This window comes from Hibiscus syriacus, unplaced genomic scaffold (assembly GCF_006381635.1).
Source record: "Hibiscus syriacus cultivar Baekdansim isolate YM2019G1 unplaced genomic scaffold, ASM638163v2 tig00110325_pilon, whole genome shotgun sequence".
Classification (NCBI taxonomy): Eukaryota; Viridiplantae; Streptophyta; class Magnoliopsida; order Malvales; family Malvaceae; genus Hibiscus; species Hibiscus syriacus.
Window position 1 is genome coordinate 415831 of NW_024062683.1, and position 22066 is coordinate 437896.

Consider the following 22066-nt stretch of genomic DNA (forward strand, 5'->3'; position numbering starts at 1 on the left):
TTTGGATGATTAATATTTTAACTTTTTTACATTTTTATGTAATTTGAAGTTAAATTTAGATATTTAAACTTACATTTACATAAATAATATGAATTATAATCAAGAGCGGAACCAATAATTTATTGAACCAGGTGTTAATCTATTTTTTTATATAAATATAAATTTATAATCGAGGAGGCCATGTAAATTTTTCTTTATTTATTTTTCAATATTAATTAATACTTAAACAAGAATTGACGGGGTCTAAGACTCCTCTTAACCCAGTAAAGTTTGTCCATGATTATAATATTAAAAAATATTTATTCGTATTTATTCTAAATTTACGGTGAATGCATATATATATATATATATATATGTATTTTTTATGTGATCTAATATTATCATTTGCTAGTTAAAAAATAATATCATAGATGGTGTTACTTCTTTCTCAAGAAAATGGTGTGGGCCTCTTGGGTCTCTAAAAGCTTTAAAATCTAGGTTTGGATCTGGGTACTTAAAACCCCAATTCTGGAAGCTCTTAAAACCCTAGAATTATCCTATATAAGTTGTCCTATCTTCGTTCCTTTCTAGTTTCTTCTTTTAGGCGGCAGAAGTAGCTTAGGCAACCATTTTAGCAGCCATGGTACTCATCTTTCTTCGTTCATATTCTCATTTTTTTCTATTTTTCGGTGGTGATTGAACACTAAACTTGTTTTTTATTTTATTCTCAGGTGAAGTATTCGAAGGAGCCAGATAACCCTACCAAGTGTAAAGTCACATCTGTTCTCTCTTTTTTTGAGCATTTTAATCTCTCTTTATGCCCATTTTTTGTTGGAGAATGAAATCATGGTTCTTGTTGATCTTGTGCAGCCTGCAAGGCAAGGGGCTCTGATCTCAGGGTTCATTTCAAGGTATTATAGCTTTATTTTGCTATAATTTGATCTGATCTTCATATAAATTTATGGGTATTGGTTTGCTTGTTGCTTAGGAGTGTCTGTTATTATACATGGTTGAAGATTCAATGTACTATGTTTGCTTGTTGCTGTTGTTTCATGATTGTTAACTAGATGTCAAATGGCTTGGTTCTGCTGTTTTCTTGTATTTATAAATATTCATATTGTTGTCTATATAAGCAGCGGCGAATCATTTATGTTTTTTCTTTCATGTCTGCTCGAGGGAGTATCTTTAAGTGATTTTTTATAATCTTTTAGGACGCATTGTTTTAGCTTTTTTTATTTCTTTTGGCTTGTTATTTGGATTCCTAAACCTGTCGAAAAAGCAGGGTCTTGTTGCATTTTGCGAGTGTGGTTTTCGTCAACTTCAGGAAAATTACTTGGATTGTTATTAGGCGAACCTCTAGATCTTCTTGGTGACTGAAGGTTCAGTAAATGATGCCACATTTTTATTATTTTGGAAAGATTTTAGTGTTTGATTAATAATGATACGGAAATTCTTTTAATTGTTTTTTAAAGGATTATCGATCTTGGTTCGTTTTGTTTTTGTTTGCCCACTTGTTATGTTTTTGATTTGCTGGTGATAATCTTCGAGTCTCGTACCTGGTTATTGCTCTATAGAACACAAGAGAGACTGCGTTTGCTATCAGGAAGTTGCCATTGGTAAAGGCTAAGAGGTACTTAGAGGATGTTATGGCTCACAAACAGGCCATACCTTTCCGACGCTTTTGCCGTGGTGTAGGACGTACAGCTCAGGCAAAGAACAGGCATTCTAATGGACAAGGTCGCTGGCCTGTAAAATCTGCCAAATTCATTCTAGATTTGCTGAAGAATGCTGAGAGTAATGCAGAGGTATGTTTGCTGCTGTGCTTTATTTTATTCTTGTTGGTATTCAGGTCTATTAATTTCCGTTCACAACAAACTTAAATTAATTTTGCAGGTTAAAGGTTTGGATGTTGATGCACTCTACATTTCTCACATCCAGGTTAACCAGGCTCAAAAACAAAGGCGTCGTACTTACCGTGCCCATGGAAGAATCAATCGTACGTTTTAGAACCTTGCACTTATCCTTCTATGCACTCTATTTTGTCTTTGTATGTTTATGACTGTTTCTTTTGCTAGCCTACATGTCTTCCCCTTGCCACATCGAGCTAATTTTGTCCGAGAAGGAAGAGCCTGTCAAGAAAGAGGTAAATTTATAACAAAACTTACAATCTCTTTAGTGTTTGAAAATATGCTGTTAATGTATTTTGGTTGAAAATATCTCCGTCTTCTTCCAGCCTGAGACTCAATTGGCGGCTAGCAAGTCGAAGAAGCCTCAAGTCTCTGCGTAAACGTGCTTCCTCAAGTGAATGATTGGAATTTTAGTCGATGAAAGTTGTATCTCGAACATCTGATTTCTTTCAGAGGAAGTTTTGAAGCAGAATGAGTTGTTATTTAAGATGTTTTCTGAAATCATGTTTTAGTTAAATGTTATCTGAGATTCCTCTTGGAGACTTTTTGTTTAATCTACGTCTTTACATCTTGCATGAAGTTAACAAAAAATTGTCATTGCCATAAGTAATAATTAGTGGAAAAGGATCAAAATTGCAAAAGTTGGTTGCCTAGTTCTCAATGTCCTCTCTCACCGCTGATGGACCTAGTGGTTTTAGTAGTGGCTCTGGCAGTGCCGACTTGTTGTCCCTCGAGCGGATGCCGAAGGTCACCGTAGGGAAGAAACAACCTTCTATCCACTCTGGACAACCAAAGGAGTTGTATATATCCCTAGACAAAGCCGAGAGGTGTTAGGAAAGGAGGGGGAGTGGACTGGGAAAAGCAGAGAGGTGTTAGACAGCGTCAGGACGAGGAGACCTAGGAGTCACAAATGAGAGTAATTTTTTTTTTTTCACATAACAAATTCAAAGAACATTAATGTAAAGGATTTATTAGTTACAAAAAACATTTTTCAGTTTTGAAAAGTTGATCCAACGGCTATTGTATCCAGTCTTGCTCAGGATCGCATGGCCATAAAGCATCGCCAGTTCCTTATATATTAAAATCTGAACTTGAATTTTTCCACGTACCGTGCACTCTATTACTTGTTCTTGACTTTGTCTTCCAGAGTTCAGACATTTTCTCCTCCTCTTCGCTTCTGACTTCACTTCCAAGTAAGTTTCCTCTTTGTTTTAAGGTTTACATTTTCCAAAATTTATGATTCGTATTATTTGCTCCTTATGATTCAAGCAGCAAAAAGTTAGGGTCATTCTCACTGCCTTGTGGTTCAGGACCTCCTGCTCTGGCTGAATTAAAGGCAATTAGATAGGGTCTTCGGTTTTTCTACTCGTCAGCTTGGGGGTCCAAGGGTCGACTAATCTTGGAAACTGATTGTAGGAATGCGACTGAGTGAATTAAGAATTCTGATTCGTGTCCATCCTGTTTTGAAGGTATTATTAAGGAAATTGTGTCCCGTGTTACTTCTAAAGAGGTGCTGGTGCGCCTCATTCAGAGAGGCGCAAATTGGGCGGAGAATGAGTTAGCTAAGAAGGGGATTGGGTGATGTAGGGGTCCTTAGAGACTGTTTGTACTGTTGTGTCTTGTTTTGATTGTATTGCTTGGCTGTTTTGGTTGTACTAAACTGGGTTATTTTATATTTCTACTTAATAAAACTTGCGGTATTCTTTTTCTCCTTCGACTGATTGTTAGGCTATCGGTTGATATTCTAACAATTAAGAAGGGAGTTTTTAACGAGACCTCCAATTCTTATAAAAAAAACCATATTGAAAATGAAAGAGAATGGGCATTCACGCTCATAATGTTTAGCCTTCACTGTTAGATTCTCAATTTCCGATATCTCTATTGTTCTTTCCCCCTTCTGATCGCGAATGATTTTGATGAGTTTGTAACGGACATTTTAGTTTCCGTGGCTTTACGTTTCTCTATCCTTTTATTTTCTTGCTAACCAAACAACATCTAGGGCTTTGATTTACTTATCTTCGCTGTCAAGTCACAATCAACGATCTATATGGTTTGACAAAGATGGTATCTGCAATTGTAGTGAAATGGGAAATAACAATAGCCAAGATTAATGTCTTTTAGTTATATTATGGTTAATCGGTTTTGGTATTTGTTATCGTTGATTGGTGTTGAGTTGTGTTTATTGATGGATTGGCAAGGACAAAAGCTAGCAGAGCAGATAATGCAGATACTGCTTTTGGTGTCTGCAGTGGTTTCATTCGTTGGCTGGTTATGTGTTGGGATCATTTCAGATGATGATGCCAGAAAGCCTCTGTTTGGATGGCTGCAGAAATGTCGAAGAAGATAATGTAAAGCTTTATGCTTTAAAACCGTGCCGAAAAAGTGAATTACATGCAGTACAAGACTTGACAAATCCCATTAGCATCAAAGGTTAAGAGGCTAGTATCAAGCTAGCAGATCAAGGTCACAATCTCTTCCATGGAAATTCTAGGTTAGGAACCTTATCATTCTCATTTTTCCCTACAATTGGATCATTTTTCAAGTCTAGGCTATCGTCATCATCTAGTTCGTCTAATTCATCTAATCTTTTTTCCGTGACTGCCTCCTATGTTTCTTTGGTTCCAGCCGGGGTTCAGCTCGCTGAATGCCCATATCTCCCACCTTGTACCTGCAAATGACATCCCAAATTTCAAGTTAGTCACATAAGCCATATCTAGGATGAGAGGTCGGGAAAATACCAAATCGAAGGAAAAGAAGATATGTTGCTTTCTTAAATTATTAACAGTGTGGAACATGACCAGTAGAAAAAAAGGTTTAATGCGATACAAATTGTTTTGGGTAAATCCCACATGATTTTTTGGTTATATAAGTTGTAAACAAAAGAGGGGCATGTCAACTTGAAGGAAGAAACTTGTTTAGAAATGTAACTTTTTAAGATACGGTGGATTTAAGCATTTTTCACTAGACTATTATTTCAGAAGGGATAAAGCAGCTTTTAGTCCTTGAAACTTTTCAGTTTTTTCCAACTTAGTATCTAAACTTGGCACTTTTTTCAACTCAAGTCCCTAACCTTTTATTTTGGTGTACATGCGTCCTTAAACTTGATAATTTCCCCCAATTAATTTCACATTGGTGGTTGGCAACTCTTCCGTTTTAGTTTGATGATGTGGCAGTATATGATTGTGCCACATCATCAAAAGGATTAAAGTGGCCAAAAGTCTAAACTACTAATTGTTTTACATCATAACAGCAGGTGGAGGAGAGGGGTGCACAATCCCATCATAATCCGATGGAAGTGAAAACACAATCGTGAAATGATGCTTCGCACCAATACATGAATGAGTGTTGGTAAGATGGGGAATTGGAGAATGACAAGGGCATGAATCAATGAAAACAGCTCGAACCCGATGCTCATCCACACCGAGATAGTCTGTTACATAACTCTCTACAACAGACCGAGTTAATGGCGTTGTCCACATAAGGCGACCTAAATAATTTGGTGAAGTTCCGGCCCAACGATCAATATGAACACAAACGTAACTTTCCATACCAACTAGTCGCAATTTTCAACAACTTTTGTTTTCTAATTTTCTTCTACCCACCCTGAGTCTACGTCGAAGCCAACGCCAGCACCGCCCCATCAAACTCGGGTCCTACAATAATCCAAAACGCCCATTGGCCGTCAACTTCGTCTCCACTCCACCACCATCTTCCTTCACCCCCCAAAATAAATATATTAATATATCCCCAAAACAAAACAAAGCCGACTCACTTAACAAACACAATTACGTCAATACCACAAACAACCGACAGTCCGGTCCATTGCGTCCTGGACTTTGTTTGGTTGCTTATGGCGGAGGAAAGGCGGCCGCCATGGAGCACAAACCCAGAACTCCAATCAATCACTAACATTCCCAGGTCTATGGCATGGATGAAATGGAATCTCATTCAAGTTGATTTTTTTTCTTTTTTAAAATGTCATTTGTTCATGCAAATCTCTCATGAAAACGCCACATTACCGATCGATTCGTTGAAATTAACGGTCAGTAATTAAAGTTGATCGTGTGGAATGATATTGGGAGCACGGAAGTCAAGGTGATGAGCCTATTCTAGAGGGATAAAATATGAAAAATTTGTTACTACAAGACACAACCCATCCTTCTCTTTTCTCAACTTGAGCTATACTTTATCGCCTTGGCACGAACTTTTAAGACAGCCTTGTTAATTTTTTATTCACCTCTATTCTCTCAAATTGTGAATTTAAAACTCATAAGAGTAAAGTTTTCGTCCTTATGGTTCTAACACATATTCGCATTTGCAGCTGGAGCAAACTAGCTGACTTGAATGTAGCTCGCTATGATTTTGCTTGTGCGGAGGTCAATGGTGTGGTTTACGTTGTTGGAGGATATGGGGCTGATGGCGAGAGCCTCTCCACTGCAGAAGTGTATGACCCCGACGCAGATAAGTGGACCCTTATTGAAAGTCTACGCCGACCTCGTTGGGGTTGTTTCGCATGTGGATTGAATGGAAAACTCTGTCTTGGGTGGTAGGTCGAGCTTCACTATTGGAAACTCTCGGTTCGTCGATGTATACAACCCCGAGAAGCACACTTGGTGTGAGATGAAAAACGGTCGAGTGATGGTCACTGCCCATGCTGTGCTGGGGAAGAAGCTTTTCTGCATGGAGTGGAAGAACCAACGGAAGCTGGCGATTTTCAACCCAGACGACAATTCTTGGAAGATGGTTCCGGTGCCATTGACGGGTAGCACAAGTATAGGGTTCCGTTTCGGGATACTAGACAGGAAACTTCTATTATTCTCGGTGGAAGGAGACCCCGGTTACCACACCCTTTTGTACAATCCGGATGCAGTCCCGGGTTCGGAATGGCAAACTTCTGTTATAAAGCCATCTGGATTGTGCCTGTGCAGTGTGACAATCAAAGCTTGAATGAAGCATGGTCTGGACAAATTGAGGATCTCAAATGACCAATCTCACATGTATTTGCATTTAAGTTCAATTGATTTGTGTCAATAGACTGATTTGGTCGTGAACTTGGGATTGAACTTTGTTAATTAGATTTATGTTTGCCTTTTGCTTTTCTTCGAAATTTCCTTGATCACAATGCCCATATCTTTTGCTCCTGCTTTTTGGGTAGTTGATAAACGGATTCATAAGTGAGTATTATCAAATGTAAACATATAATTCAAAGCTTTCATGGACATAATACAAGGATAATATGGTTTACTATTTATTCTGCATGAAGTTCGCCAATAAATGTGATTAATGAAAATTTAATCAATTCTTTTGAATAAAATGCAGGGTTTTCAGCAAACAAGCATCATTTTTGCTTTTACTTTTAAAAAAAAAATGAGAATATGTGAAGTTTACAGAGGATTTGGGCTTAGTATTTGAAGACCTCAAATATAAATTAGATTCAGTCATTTTCTAAGTAAGCTGAAGTAACTAAAAGAACAAAAATAGAACAGTTCTTCTACAGGGGACTTTGTTGCAGTTTGAAACCACTAGTTGTAAAATGTGGTTACATTTCAGTGTATTCTTCTGCCATGATTAACAGCACGAGTGCTGTCCAACCAGTAAATACGCGCGCCCCTTTTCCCTTTCCCTGCTTTTGATCATATTGTTCCCACAAGAACCCAGTGTCGTGATAGTTCTCAACCACATTTCTGTCACATTGTGCAAAAGCAATTTGAATCGTATTCGAAAAACGGTTAACAGTAGTTAATTTCGAATGCATACCTTATCAAATTCTGTCTCAACTCCTCATAAATGATTCTGGCTTTGTCTCTGTACGGTCCGTTCTCTGGGGAAAATTGCTCAGTATATCAGGAGGAACAGAGGCATCCAAGTAAAAAGGAAAACGATCAACCTTTTTTTTCGAGGGGCAGGGTTCTAGTAGTTATATGCAGAAAAGTCGAAGAAAGTTTAGGCGGAAATAGTTTACCTAACGAGTAATACCGGAGTGAAGAAAGGATCATGTAGTTCATATTCATCCAAATAGGACCTCTCCAATAAGGTGCATCGTGCTCTGTGTTGCGTTTCATGTACAAGGAGCTAAGGCATGCAAGACCGTAGTTAATTATATATTCACTGATTAAAGCAAATCTTAGCATTAAACCTAACAGAAAAACTAGTATATTACCTAGATTTTGCAAGCGAGCGAAGTCCATAATTAGTCCATAAGACGCTCCGGTTTGAAATGAGCTCCAGCTGCTTTTCCAGAATCCACGATTCCTGCACCAACGAAGTATAATATAAGAAATTATATCCAAAAAAAAAGCAATAGAAATCTATGTTGATGAATGAAAAGTTTTAAAAAGATAAAAATGACAACAATGTAAAAGCATCTGTGAACTGATACATGAACCAATTTCATCTAGGAAACTTACAGATGGAATAATTCTTGTCATTAATGGGAAAAGGCTGACATAACCAACATGAGGAACCAACTTCAGCTCTGGCCTTTCCAATACTTCCCGCACAAGCTCTCGGTTCACATAATTATTTCTTATCACTTCTTTCCAACGTAAACGGACCTATAATAAAAAACAGCAGAGTGCTTAAAAAAAGAAAAGGCAACTCAAGTTTGGAAACCAGAGACCTACGCAAACAGCATAAAAACCTATTTTACAGAAGAAAATCCGGCTTCATATTACAATATTGTGAATCTTAGCAGGTTAAATAAAAAAGTCTCGCACTCCATTTACAATAACAGCCACAGAACAGTGCGATGCCCAAAAGAGAATTGTTAGCTTAAGATAAAGTTTTGAATGTGCATTAAATAAGTGAATCTTGTAGACGAGTTTCATCAGCAGCATATAATGCCAGATAAAATGGAAAACATGTAGCACATATGTTTTCATTCGTGAATAAATTACCAGATAAATATACTTATCTTATAAAAAAACAAGATGCAAGAAGTATACCTTTTCCGTATGATTTCCAAAGTCAAAATAAGTTCCAGAAGCATGATCAAAGTGCATCTGGTAAAACATCAACTCAAATGAGACCCGAAAAAAGCTGAACTCTAAGTGCAATTTGTAGAACTATGTCATGTACATTGAATGAACATTTAACGCTTCCATATTTTGCTCTTTGTAGATAATGGAGGTAAAAGATGAAAAGAAAAATAAAGCCATGCATAATAACAAGGCTATAATGAACCGTTGTATATTATAATTTTAAGAATTGTGCATCGCTTAATAAAAAAACAATTTGAGCAAAGATGAAAGACGAACCTCATTCAAAGTATCGAAGTCTGAAAGCAGCTTAGATGCAGAAGCATAGTCCTGAACAAATTCATTTTCAAGATCTACTGTTAATAGTTAAATTTCTGATACTTATTGGGGATATTTTATTCTAATTACTGTATTTCTAACGTTTCCAAGTTTATATTCCTTCCCAACCAATTCTGAAATTGAAACCATGCAATCTGCCGCAAGAAGCATCCAACATCTAAGATCCAAGTGACGCTCATCTTCAGTTGGGTGTGATGCACGAGGATAATCATCCAGCCCAGAGGAAAGTGTCTGCAGAGAGCCAAAACCATTCCATTTACTACAGATGTCTTCAGAAAGCTTAGTTTCTATTAACTTTATCCTTTTTTTATATAAATCCAACGTATATGATTTTAAATGAGAAAGGAAAACTAACTGTTCTAACCAAAGTTCCACAAAAACTTAATAAGCCGACTTGTTTCAAAAATCATGAACCAAAAAAGCCCTTAAGCCTTAGACAAGGTCTGAATCCAACTGCACCTAAAACATCCAATCTGTAGCCCATCCCAGGCTCAAGCTCAGTGAGAAAAAACATATATTTTTCAAGCATCATAACTACAATGGCATCTTCAAATACACACAAAAATCATTTTCTATTTAAAAGCTTGTAAAGAAAGCAAAAAGTTATAATTTCAGAGGACTATCAATGTCTTAGAAGTGCAGCAACATATAACCTTTGGGTTTAATTCACGAATTGTCAAATTGTCTCTCCCATGCCAGTAATAGCTACCAATATCCTTGCCTGATGTCATAAAAATAATAGCAGAATTAAAGAGGGGAGGTGATAGATACAGCGAAAGTTTTCATTATCTCAAGTTCTCAACAGTTCAAAATGGCTTCTGCAAGTATCCATGTCGTACTTCAGAAAACTAGAAGAGACTCATAAATATCTAGTAATAATTTCTAAAAAATATTAGTGCAGGAAACGTGCTCCCAAAAGTTTCATGTTTAAGAAACACAAGAAAACCGTAATTCAAGCCATATTTTTCACGTGTTTATATTTTCTATCACTATTCTACCAGCAAGTATGGAATAAATAGTAAGAAATTTTAGTTGCTTATATCTCTAAGAATTTGAGCTACATTCTCAATAGCCTTGCTCAAAACTCCACCATATCGCCATTAACCTTGAACTTGTTGCATTAGACACAACACACAAGGGAGCATTCTGTGAAAGGTTGGTCTGACTCTACCTCCTTTACATGATGTCATAATGCCATTCCAGAAGCCAAAAAGGAAACTGGTGTGAGAAGGTCAATTATTTCTGTGAACTGTGTACTAAAGATAAAATATTAGTAATATACCAGACTGGGTAGTATTGTACCACTGGAACCATGCTTCAAGCCGAACAAAAGCCTGCCGTAGGAAGGAAATGATCTCATTGCTTTCAGAGGCCGTAAACTTTTTCTTCTTTATACCATTAACAAGATCTGGAAGAGACAAATTCATACTACATTTCACACCATGTGTATAGAATCTTAATCCAGGAAAAATAATGAAGTCAGACTAAAGAAAGGAAAATAAGATCTAAATATCTGGCAATCATAACTGTATCCAAAAGGGACACTCCTGAAAAATAAGAAGCATAAGCAACAAAATATTCTGATTTCATGTGCAACAGTCCCTGGACATTTTAAAGCACTGTTACCAAATGAATGTTTTCCAGCTGTGGAACCTAATCTAAATAGTTTATCGACCTATGTCCAAAATGATGGCCAAATTCGCAAAGCAAACCATACACTACTAGACTTTGGCTTTCTAATCCACAGATCTGATCCAGCTTTTATCATAATCACATGTGAAATGTGCAGTTTTTCTACCCGAAATTTTTAGCAGTCAAAAATGTTCCTCCATCAGAAAATAACTGGTTGAATTCATATAAAAACATCTATTTACTTAAGAACAATAATTATAGTCATTTAAACCATTAGTGGTACATCACCCTCTGGTTATGCACTGGGATGAACAGCATACCATTGCAAGAGAACATAGGACCAAATCCTACTACATTCACAAATTATTCAAATCATATTGCATCAATGCAGCAATCCTTTTCATGATACTGAAATAATCTTCTCTTCCTTGTCATATGAGTATTGAGTTGTTCGACTTAAATCACCTCCCAACATCAGTAGAAAACAAATTAATTTTTTTTTTTGATAGGAAAAAAAAATTAAATTTGAAAACTTACCACGTAAAACCAAAAATAATGTTGGTGGATTTCCATTACTTGAATGCTGTAGAACAAATTCTGAAGGAACCTTACTGCAATTAAACCATAGAATACACAGAATTTTATCAACTGATATAACTTGGAACTTAGAATTTACTGCAAATTACCTTAGTGCTTCAGCACCCAAAATTTGCTCACGAGGAATCCAGCCATCAATATTTATCAAATCTAACCAGCGTCCTACAATATCCAAGCTTATATGAAGATCCCAACGCCTGCTCAACATTTATCGACATATGTGCAAACATATGCCCCAAGCATGATAAGCATTATACATCCTAATCAACTATAGATTGTGTGGCACACTGAAGAAATGAACAAATGACAATCAAGAAATTTATCTTTAAGATAAATGCATAACTAACCAGATTAGTAGTTGATGAAAACCTTCATCCCAGAGAAATCCCCTTGGAAAGAATGGTCGACTTGGAACAGCTGTGTATAGCTCAGTGGCCAATATAGAAGAAAATCATCATGACTTTTAACCTGCAAGATATGTTATCCCGCTGTATTGCTTTGTCTCACAGTATAAATGACAGTTTATGGTAAGTACAAGATCTACTGTTTCTTAATAGAGTTAAGAATAGACACCTACAAACTAATAACATGGACCAGGTTAACAAACAGCAAGAGTCTAGAATCTGATCACTAAAGTTTCCTGGTTCAGGTATTCCTTTCTCTTGGACAATAAATCCCCAATAGATTCTCAAATAAGAACAGAAGAGATCCTAAAGGAAGATTAACCAAATGATATGCCATCGTATAGGATTATAATGTTAAAGGACTTGATATAGAAAGACATTATATGACAGCTGCAACTTCAGGAAGCATTTTGGAAAGAGAAACTGCTGCCAAATGGTTGTTACTTAGGGCCAAGCAAACATACATTTGGTGCTTCCTCAGAATCATGTACCCCTACTCCCCAGATGCTTATCGAATATCTGTCTCTTAAAAAAGTATTAATGAACTAAAAGTCAACTGAAAAACAGCAAATTATCTTCTTAGGGAACGAATTAGAGAGTTAGGGATAATAAAGCAAAACATGAATAATTCCAAAAAGAAACATAATGACTAGAATGACCAGGAAAAACCTTAGATTAATTAACTAAATAATAATAATAAAACAAATTGCAAGTAACACACATTAGAATTTTTAGGAACTGAGATTTTTGATTGGCCATAGAAGTAGCCAATGCCACCCAACATATTTCCAATAGCGGCCTTGCCCACATGAATGGAATTAGAATCAAGCTGCAAGTGCAATGCTACAACATCAGAGTTACTAGAAGAGCAAAATTAACACCAGCATGCAGACAAAATAGAAAACGAAGGAAAAGAAAACAACTCTTAATGTCTACTAAGAAATCTTAATAGCCATAATGACACCAAGCAAAATCAAAACTTATCTTCAAAAAGAGAGGATATGATAGTTTGCTCAGTTGAGTTCCAAAATAATTGAGAAAGAAATCTATCAACTACTAAGACTTCCTTTTTCCAATTACGCTATAAAGACTGATGCATAAGGCAAAAAATATCATTTCCAGAAAATACAAATGGTCACCAGAAAATTGAGTCTCATTATTCAAGAACATACATAGAAAAACAATCTACAACATGATTCAATGACTTAGGTTGAAAGTCGTGTTGATCATGGCCAAAGATTCTAAAAAACTTCATTCATAACCCAATACCTTGGGGGTTGGGGGGGGGGAGAATTGTTTCCTACCATACATGATCAAAAGTGACCAGAAGGGAATAATGCAGAGTCAAAAGAACAAGTAATAAAATGTGAAGAATCACAGCATATGTGGAAGAGTTACTTCACAAGAATCAATACCTTGTCAGCAAGCTGAAAGCAATTCGCAAATTTAGCATCAAATTCTCTTTGTTTCTTGTTTAGTTGATTGGTCAATGAGACACCTGCAAGATTGTTTATGCGTTCTTCTACTCTTGAATTCTTACCAGTTCCAGATACAAAAACAATATCTGTTTCCAGTGGAATCCTTCCAGAAATCTGCATAAAAATTGAAAACCAAGGAAGTGGTAGGCAAGAAAGTCAAATCAAAGCTAACATCAAGAATGTGAATATTTCAAGTGTAGTAGCATTCATTGCGTACATGATATTACCTGAAACACTAAAATGTTTGAAGAACTCTGGTAGATATCAGGTAGTTGCAGCCGATTAAATCTTATTAACTAGTAAGAGGCAAAAGAAGAAAGGGTGAAGACAAGTTATTAAAAAAATCAAATAACAAAAAACTTTGTCTAAGTCTCCAACAACTGAAAAATATAGGATGCATGTGAAAATCTGACATACTTGGGACGCAAGGTTTTCTTGGACAAGATCTGACAAATTGTGGATATAAGGTGTCCTCAAACCAGAATAATGTACTTCCAGATCAGCCTACAAAAGAAGAAGAAAATAGGTTGGCCAGAAATCAGTATCAACTACGATGTAAAACTTGTAAAAAAACAAAAATTCATTGAAGCCCATTATTTTACATAACAAAATCTAGATATTGAGCGCACATACCCATTTGGTGTAGTGGCTAAGCCACTTGGTGTTGCACCCTACATTCAGGGTTCAAACACTGTGAATTGCATCCCCCTCCCCCCTAAATTGTAAGCTTATAACGGCACCCAAAAAAATCCAGATACCGAACTCTCACATGCAGTTTATTTTTTATAAGAAGGTAGGCCTCGTTAAAAACCCCCTTCACGATTAATGGAGCACAAAGTGCTACTTAATCAGCGGAAGGAGGAAAAGAGTGCCTTAGAATTCATTAATAACCGAAAGATACATAATGTTTAAAAACAAAACACTCCCTTTACCATAATCAACCCAAAGGCTAACTAAAACCTAATGAAAACTGTGGAACTAGCCAATACCAGCCTTAGCTAAGCTGTCAGCCTCAACATTGGCTGATCTAGCAACCCATCTAATAATACCATTCAAATCTCTTAACAAAATAATAATGTCTTTCACTAAGACTCTGTAGACATAGGGACAACGATCATAATTCTTGACCCACTCCACTGCTAGTTTACTGTCTGATTCAACAATTAAGCGTTCCTTAAACCTCTGATGAATCGAAGCAAAGAAAGTTAAGCCCTTCTTAATTGCCCTTCTTGACCTCACATGCAGTTGGTGAGAAGTTTAGTGGGAAAATTCCAATTAGTCAATAACTATTTCAAGAAATAACATGGAAGCATATTAGCTATTTGGAAGTTAACATTCAGCAAGAGGGTAGCCTAGTTGACTCATACAATTCAGATACTGTTTAGTTTGAATCCAAGACACTAAACTGCAACAAAACTACCAAACACACATGTGATTATGTAAATATTAGGCACTGCTGCAAAGTATGATTTTTAAGCAACAGAAGACAAATTATATTAGTGGACAATTTTTGTCAGTCACTTCTCAAATGCTAACCAACAAAAAGAATATTTGAGTTGCTTTGGTAGCATGAATGGCAAGTGGGCAATGAGTGCTTCCTACCATATGAACTAATTTTCGCATTAGTACCAAATTTTCATTCAAATAGAAGCATTGTAATTTCCAACCCTGCCGCTCAACTTCCCTCTTTACCTTTGATTTTAGATGTAGCTGCCACTCTCCAATGTCTGTTCGCAACCCTGATGCCAGGAGAGAATCCTCGTGAATGTCCAATATATCTCTACCTAAACTTAGAGTATTTCCATCTTCATCGGCCAAATAGAAAAAAAGGTGCCCGTTTTTCTGCATCTCGTCATTCCACCTAGAGATGTAAAATGAAACATTATAAACTTGATTGCATGCAAGTAAATGCAATTATAAGTGTATGGAAGGATGTAGAGAATGAGCAATATTTCTCATTGTGATAGTTTATCAGGATTTCCATTCACAATTTCACATTACTGAATAATGAAATTAAATCTCATTCTCAGAGTGAAGGGCATGCTGTATGGGAAAATATAACTCTTCAATGCATTAAATGACTGAAAGAATTCTACACATAAAATTCAAAGATACAGAACACTAAAATGTTAAGTCACAGATTTGATCGTCAGATCATTTAAAAATGTATTCTGTTATTCAACGTTTTTAAGGCCCGTCATAAATCAATTTCGACATTTTCCTATGACTTCTCTTAAAGAAAGCACCAAGTCTAATAAGTCTAATTAGCAACACAAAAGCTAAAATAGAAGATCAAACAACAGACCCTTGGCTTCGTACATTAATTCGAACTGCCCAATCTCCTCCATAGCCACTTCCATCCTGCTTATGTTTCAAGAAACTTGTTGATAAAGTCATATCCTGGTCAACCAGAACTTGATGCCCAAAATCACGTCCATTATGACTCGTCCAGCCATATGTGCTCAGCTCATCAGAATCTTGGCAAACGTGTCGAATAGCATACCTCCCATCCTTTATACCAATCCACATTAATCCAGCAACTAACGACCGAGGTGTCCTGCCAGTTACAGATTGCTAATTACACCCCCCCAACCACAATAGCTTTTAGCCCCCCCGCCCAACCCCCAAAAGTATATATATATATGAACTTATCTCATCTGCTCCAAATTATAAAGTGAAAGGGACAACATATAAAGTTATATAAATTTAAAATATGAGTGTACCTGGCGCGAATCCCAAAATAAACATGAGGACGATACGTTCCCCAATATAAGCTCTCCTTATGCTCGCCTTGAAACTGTCACAAACCGAATCCTCCATTACCAAATACGTACATAAAAAATACTCATATATACTTGCATTCGTAAGGGCAATTTAAAAACCTTTATTTTAAAAAGAAAGAATTTATAGAAATTTACTTTTTACAGTACCTGAGGCAAGTCCATGATTCTGGGAGCTGGTAACGGAGTGACGACTCTAGGTCTCCGAGCTTCTTCAGCTGAGCTAATGAGATGATTGGCAAAAAAGAAGACAATTAAGGCCGAGACGATGCCGATGAATAGCATGGTTTTAAGATCAGCATTGAGGATTCGAAGTGCGTTGCCGTGATCTTTGGTTTTAACTCTGCGGAGTTTAGGGCTTGGTTTAGCTTTATTGAAAGCGTCATCGTCTTCGTTGACATCGTTGGAGGATTTAGCTCTGGTCCGAGCGCTTCGTCGACCGCCGCCGGTCATTCCCGGATTAGGATCTCGATGATTGTGAGATTAGGGAATGTTTTCTTGCACTGTTCGATAGAGAGCAACAGAGAGAGCGCCAGTGAGTAGGTAGAGGTTCCAAAATGGCGGGCAGGCTACGTTTCGGGCCGAGCCCACCATGATGGATATTGGACCCTTTTTCTTAATTTAGGTTTTATTATCTAATCAGTCTCTTTATTCTTCAATGTTTTGGATTTTAGTCTCTATTTTCTTGAAATATGTCATTTAGTCCTATATATCTTATTTAAAATCAAATCAATGGCTCTTTCAGTTTTGTTTTTGAAGAAAATTAGCTTCTATTAAATCTGAGTTGTCTTTCAGGGGATTGAGAAGTAGGAAGAGAATACTTGGAAGATATTCATTTAAGTATATATCTCCTCTTCAATGGGTTCAACGAATAAAAGTTGAACAATATAAGCATATTTAGTAGCCAATTTATTCAATTAATTAAATTTATAATTAAATAATATTGGTATGCAACGGAAGAGATGATGAGTGAATACCAGTAACGATTTATCGTATCCACATTAATACGTTTATAATTCTCGATCTCTTTCTTATACACGTTGGAACTAATTAACCAGACGACATGGAACGTGTAACTCCATCGTCTTCTACCAGTCATCTATCATATTCTACCAATCATCGATCAGAGATCTACCGGCTGCGGCTCTCTATCCCCAAATTATTAGGCCATCAATTTTATAAAAAGTTTTAGGTATACCCCCCAAATTATTTTGTCAAGATTCGGCATTATATATTTCAATCATGAGGGGGGGAAAACCATGCTTGGAAGCGAAAAAAGAGAATGTGAGAGCATAGTACCAAAAGAGAACAAAATAACATCTAGATCTAGAAATGGGCGAATAAATATAAAAATCTTGGGGTTACTAAAACCGGAGATTCATTAAAATTGTCAGCACCAAACAACAAACTGAAGAAGATCACTTGATTCAAACTGATGGGAAGAGTTCTTATAACACTAACTTGCACCCAGGTCCATGAGCAATATATCGCATTGACTGATCTTATGAATGCAACCACCTTCAACTTGGCCCCAAGTTGACTAGATCCCACTTATGCCGCAGCTGCTTCAACCATTTCCTGTTCCACCGTGCTTGGCAGCACTGGATAATATTTATAGTGAAGTTCTCCAACATCGTCACCGGATATCTTCTTCCAGCCATTTGGTCCCACGTAGTAAACTGATAAAATATAAGTTCAATAGTGTGCTCATACAACAATTACTGGGAAAATTCATTTCAACTCGAGAGAGAGAGAATACCGCTGGCAACACCACCACTGGCTCCGTCACGGAATGTAGCATGATAAATAGCTCTTCTGGCCAACTCTGCAGCTTCTTCAACAGACATATCATACCGATAGCTAGCACCAACATCCAAAACAAGATATTAGTGAGTATGAATACATAGATCTGAATACAAATCAAGACAAAAATAAAAATGTAGCAGATAATCTGATAACTTTGTAGCTTCTTCAACTGACTATCATTTGACACACATAATTTAAACCTAATTTTACAACGAGGAGATCGTTATAACTTCACAGTTTCTTGGCCAACCATGTAGATTCTTCAACTGGCTTATCATTTCATGAACTTAATTTTAAATCTAACTTTACAAGTAGTAGACCATGATAACTTTACGCCATAAATATTTTCATTAACCAAGAACAATGACAATGAAAGAACATGGAGAAAATTGCATACCCGTTATCCAGCACACCATAAGCATATGGTGAACCAGATCCAACAGAAAAACGCATTCCTTTTAACCTTCCCCCTTCACTGTCCACATAGTATAGACCAGGACCCTAGATCCAGGTTAGGCAGAAAGTTAAAACATGCAAGTACTACAATGCAAGGGGAAAACAGAGAAAAGAATAATATTTAGTTCCAAATACCGTTTCGTCCCAGCCAGCAATCATGGTTCCAACTGACAGTCCCATTCCTCGGTAAGAGTAGAGAATATTCGCCAACAGTTTTGATGCCCCCGTAACAGAAATTCTACGTTTGTTTGCTAATTCATGCAGCCGGCACTAGATCATGGAAAATGATCCTTCATTAGCACTTCATGCACCGAAGGATAATTAGAAAAACACAATAATGAGATATAAGATTTTTCTCAACTAATTGAAACCCAGGAAGGTTGCATTGTGGGTTGATACTGGCTCCAAAGGAAAGGCACAGACCACAGTATTGTACAAGTGCTCACTTTCCTTTGACAATATTACATTTTGATAGCAAGGCAATTGGGCAAACAAAATGCCACATATTTAGCTACCCAAGCGATGGTGAACCCATTTGGTATGCTATCTAGTTCCTACTCAAAAGTTTGCTTTGTTAACTAGGAAAAAGACCTAATATTAAAACTCTATATGCACTTGCTCTATGAGTGGCATTGCACAACTGCGTATATAGTCCTGAATATCAATACCATACAAATAATTTTGCGTAGTTAGAGCTTAGACCTTGAAAGGGTTAATCTATGTCTATGAGTGTAAGTCACATAGGAAGGGGACACTAAAATTACATTGTTATTAGTAAAGCTATGCTAAAAAACAAATCTCTTTTTCTACTTCTTTTGTTCTCATATGCATATCTGATGTTCAATTATAGATCGAATGAAGAAACCCACCTAAAACTCAACATAGTAGCATACGCACTTTCTACATTGTATAACCCCATGTTTTAGGGGGGAAATGCAACATACGAGCATCAATGAAAACTGCAACATATAAGAATTTCAAAATGACACATAGACAACTTTTTTTCTCTACAATTTATCACATAAGATCCAACATGCAAATATATAAAGTATATAACAAGCAATAAGATATTCAACACAAAAAGAGAAAAAGACCCAGATGCTATCTCACAAGAAGGAAATTTTTGGTTCCATTACCTTGATGCCTAAATTTCTGTGCCAAAACTGGCAGTCAGCAGCTCCTCCGGCCATTGTGCCAAGCATGTAAGGATTGATTTCAATAATTTTCTTCACTGACTGTGAAGCTGCCAAATTTTACCAAAAGGAATGGCAGGCATACTTTGTTTCAGTATTTCTATCCCAGAAAAATAATACTAATTTCAAGGTATAATCAACAATGACCATGAATGGACTATTGACCGACCAAGAATTTTCTGAAAAGCCATCAACAATTTCAAAGCAGACATTGCGAAAACAGAAAATACAAAACATACAGATATAGCCTCCCATGCTAGCTCTAGAATCTGCAGCAACCATGGCGCCTTCCTTAAAGATGAAAGCAAGTGTGGTGGTACCCTTAGCAGGTTTCACCATCTGAATAGCTTCTTTTTGAAACCCATCAAACTACAACATAACGATCAAACATTAAATAAGGCGTAAGTATCTACCTGTACTCAGAAAGTCAACACAGTGCTTCCGATTAGTATACAATTTCAACTCACATCAGTGGTGTTTGGGACCTCGAACGACGGAGCGGCTGAAAACCCATCAACAAGCTCACTCGGAGCACCCCAGACAGGCGCAGCCGATTCTAAACCGCTGGTGTCAAGCTTCATGTCCGATTCGTATAAATTCTACATAACAGTGAGATAGAATCAGAAAAATCGATGCATTCGATGATAATTTTCTTTCCTAAAAACAAATCAAAACATAAACCCTACGCGTAAAAACAAAAACACTCCTGGTTAAAATATTAAAACCGATATATACATATATAAACACACAAATGTGAGCTTGAGAAGAAAACCTTTCCGATTCAATACGAGAAGAAAAAGGTAGAGATCGAGTGAGAAATAAGCTGCAGCAAATTGAAATCTAATGAGGAAATGTGAGTTGCCTTCAACTTTTGTTTCCCAGTTTTCTTGCGCTATGGGAAACTGGGAAAATCTGTTTGTTTGGGTCGTCTTAGATTGGCCCAAGCTTTTATTCAGAACAGATATTGGAGTCCACGGCATCACCTATCAAGATCTATGGGCCAAGAGCTAGATCTGCATAGACCTGTCGAATGGGTTGTACCAAATCAAAGAAGCTTTAATCAATCTATGGTAACAATGATATAAGTTCAAAGATATTTGTTAATGAAAATTCACGATACTGAGTTTATATATTATTTTTGTAATTTTTAATGAAAATTTATGATCCAATCGATATTAGTAGTTAAGAGATTTATTATTAATGTTTGAAGTTCTGATTCGAGCATCGAATATGCAGAGGTGTGAATGTGTATTGTCTAAAAGTTGAAAGTATTTTAACATATATTATGTTGTATTCACCACAAATTTATCAAAAAATATTATTTATTTGAATTTTTAATTCATATTTTAACTTTTTTAAATTTTATTATTAGTTACTGATCTAATAATTATACAAAAAAAATAAATAACCTTTTTAATCCCTTACATTTACAAGATTTCTCAATTTTACCTTTAATCTTTTAAAAATTATCATTAATTGAACAATACACATTTTTTAAATATACATTTATGCTCTTTAATGGTCAAATTGGAATAACATATAAATGATTTAAAAATTATTTACCTTTTAAAAATTAAAAATATCATAAAATTAAAGTATCACAAGTGGTTGAGATGTAGGAATTTGAGTTTGTAAGACCAAGTTTGAATCCTACCACCGCTACTCTTGGTGAGCAATCTATAAATTCTTATGTAAATCCTAGTTGGATCTTAGGTATGCCCTAACCATGAAATGAGGGAGACACCCCTGACCTAAACTTTTTTGTACCAATAAAACATATTAAAACCTTATATAAATAATGAGAATACAAATAAAATCATTTGTGTCATTGTAAGATTTTTTTTTTAATTTATTAATATTTGTTTTATTGACCGATTAATTCATATTAGACTTTAGAGAGGCTCACTATGGAAGTGATTCTCACAATTCAATTTGTTCCATTCATATGCGCTAGCGTTTGACTTTACTTAAGGAATCAATTGCTTCATCCCACTAAACCAGCTGGTTCTTGATTTAATGTAAGTTTTTTTTCTTCGGCTATGTTTTATTTATTTTCAAATTTCATTTTGAAAAAGAATAGCCTTTTGATTGTCATTTATAATTTCGTGGGACAACGAAAGTTGTTTTTGGATTATGATTTCCATAACTTCAATCAATAGCCCAAGTAAAATATTGTGATGAATTAAATAAGGACGTTGAAAAGGAACCGAATGAATAATAACAATTTTCAAATCAAAGGATTAGTTCTCTGGGTCCAAATCCTCATTTGCCCTTACATCAACGGCAGTTAGGGTTGATTTTGAGTTGAGTTGGATTTTTAATCGAATCAAATTGATTTCAATAATATACTTTTTCACTCAATATTTGATATTAAATCTGAGTCGATTTTAGAAAGATTTAAATTGATCTAAATTTTACGGTAAAAACTTGCACCCTTTCTAACCCGACATAAATATAATCATTTTTTTAATTTTTATTTGATAAAATGGAGAGTTAATTGAAATATATATAAATATAG

At 36.0% G+C, this 22066-nt stretch overlaps 3 protein-coding genes, 1 non-coding gene and 1 pseudogene across 4 annotated transcripts; 3 read left to right on the forward strand and 2 right to left on the reverse strand.

The window, feature by feature from the left end:
- The first annotated feature begins 582 nt into the window (after positions 1 to 582).
- LOC120118003 (60S ribosomal protein L17-2-like) lies at positions 583 to 2470 on the forward strand. The gene is made up of 7 exons (XM_039138154.1): positions 583 to 622; positions 711 to 747; positions 850 to 890; positions 1554 to 1784; positions 1873 to 1975; positions 2055 to 2122; positions 2213 to 2470. The coding sequence occupies exons 1-7, from the start codon at positions 620 to 622 to the stop codon at positions 2264 to 2266; spliced, it is 537 nt and encodes a 178-aa protein (XP_038994085.1). The 5' UTR covers positions 583 to 619; the 3' UTR covers positions 2267 to 2470.
- LOC120118093 lies at positions 1252 to 1381 on the forward strand. The gene has a single exon (XR_005515717.1). It is a non-coding gene; the product is annotated as a small nucleolar RNA snoR74 (small nucleolar RNA).
- Positions 2471 to 6171: 3701 nt separating the features above from the next.
- LOC120118002 lies at positions 6172 to 6931 on the forward strand (annotated as a pseudogene).
- A 463-nt stretch (positions 6932 to 7394) lies between these two features.
- Positions 7395 to 16546, reverse strand: LOC120118001 (mannosyl-oligosaccharide glucosidase GCS1-like). The gene is given in 22 exon segments (XM_039138152.1): positions 7395 to 7570; positions 7644 to 7707; positions 7849 to 7958; positions 8047 to 8138; positions 8294 to 8440; positions 8831 to 8887; positions 9143 to 9193; positions 9284 to 9433; positions 9856 to 9923; positions 10485 to 10610; positions 11372 to 11445; positions 11521 to 11628; positions 11779 to 11863; positions 11866 to 11899; positions 12557 to 12664; positions 13251 to 13427; positions 13541 to 13609; positions 13731 to 13817; positions 15006 to 15174; positions 15619 to 15870; positions 16037 to 16110; positions 16244 to 16546. Coding segments are annotated over 22 exon segments (2550 nt in total). The 3' UTR covers positions 7395 to 7425.
- Positions 16547 to 17420: 874 nt separating this feature from the next.
- LOC120118057 (proteasome subunit beta type-5-like) lies at positions 17421 to 20420 on the reverse strand. Its single transcript, XM_039138204.1, has 8 exons — positions 20321 to 20420; positions 20016 to 20147; positions 19788 to 19917; positions 19492 to 19598; positions 18491 to 18625; positions 18297 to 18400; positions 17853 to 17953; positions 17421 to 17772 (listed from the first exon to the last, which is right to left on the reverse strand). Exons 2-8 carry the CDS (start codon positions 20127 to 20129, stop codon positions 17645 to 17647), a joined length of 819 nt encoding a protein of 272 aa, XP_038994135.1. The 5' UTR covers positions 20130 to 20147; positions 20321 to 20420; the 3' UTR covers positions 17421 to 17644.
- Positions 20421 to 22066: the final 1646 nt, after the last annotated feature.

Coding starts and splice junctions, on each gene's coding strand:
- LOC120118003 (XM_039138154.1), top strand. Junction 1,785..1,872: donor ATGCTGAGAGTAATGCAGAG/GTATGTTTGCTG, acceptor TTAATTTTGCAG/GTTAAAGGTTTGGATGTTGA. Junction 2,123..2,212: donor AAGAGCCTGTCAAGAAAGAG/GTAAATTTATAA, acceptor GTCTTCTTCCAG/CCTGAGACTCAATTGGCGGC.
- LOC120118057 (XM_039138204.1), bottom strand. CDS start 20,129: ATGAAGCTTGACACCAGCGGTTTAGAATCGGCTGCGCCTGTCTGGGGT. Junction 18,626..19,491: donor ACAGAAATTTAGGCATCAAG/GTAATGGAACCA, acceptor TCCATGATCTAG/TGCCGGCTGCATGAATTAGC. Junction 17,773..17,852: donor CAGTGGTGGTGTTGCCAGCG/GTATTCTCTCTC, acceptor ATATTTTATCAG/TTTACTACGTGGGACCAAAT.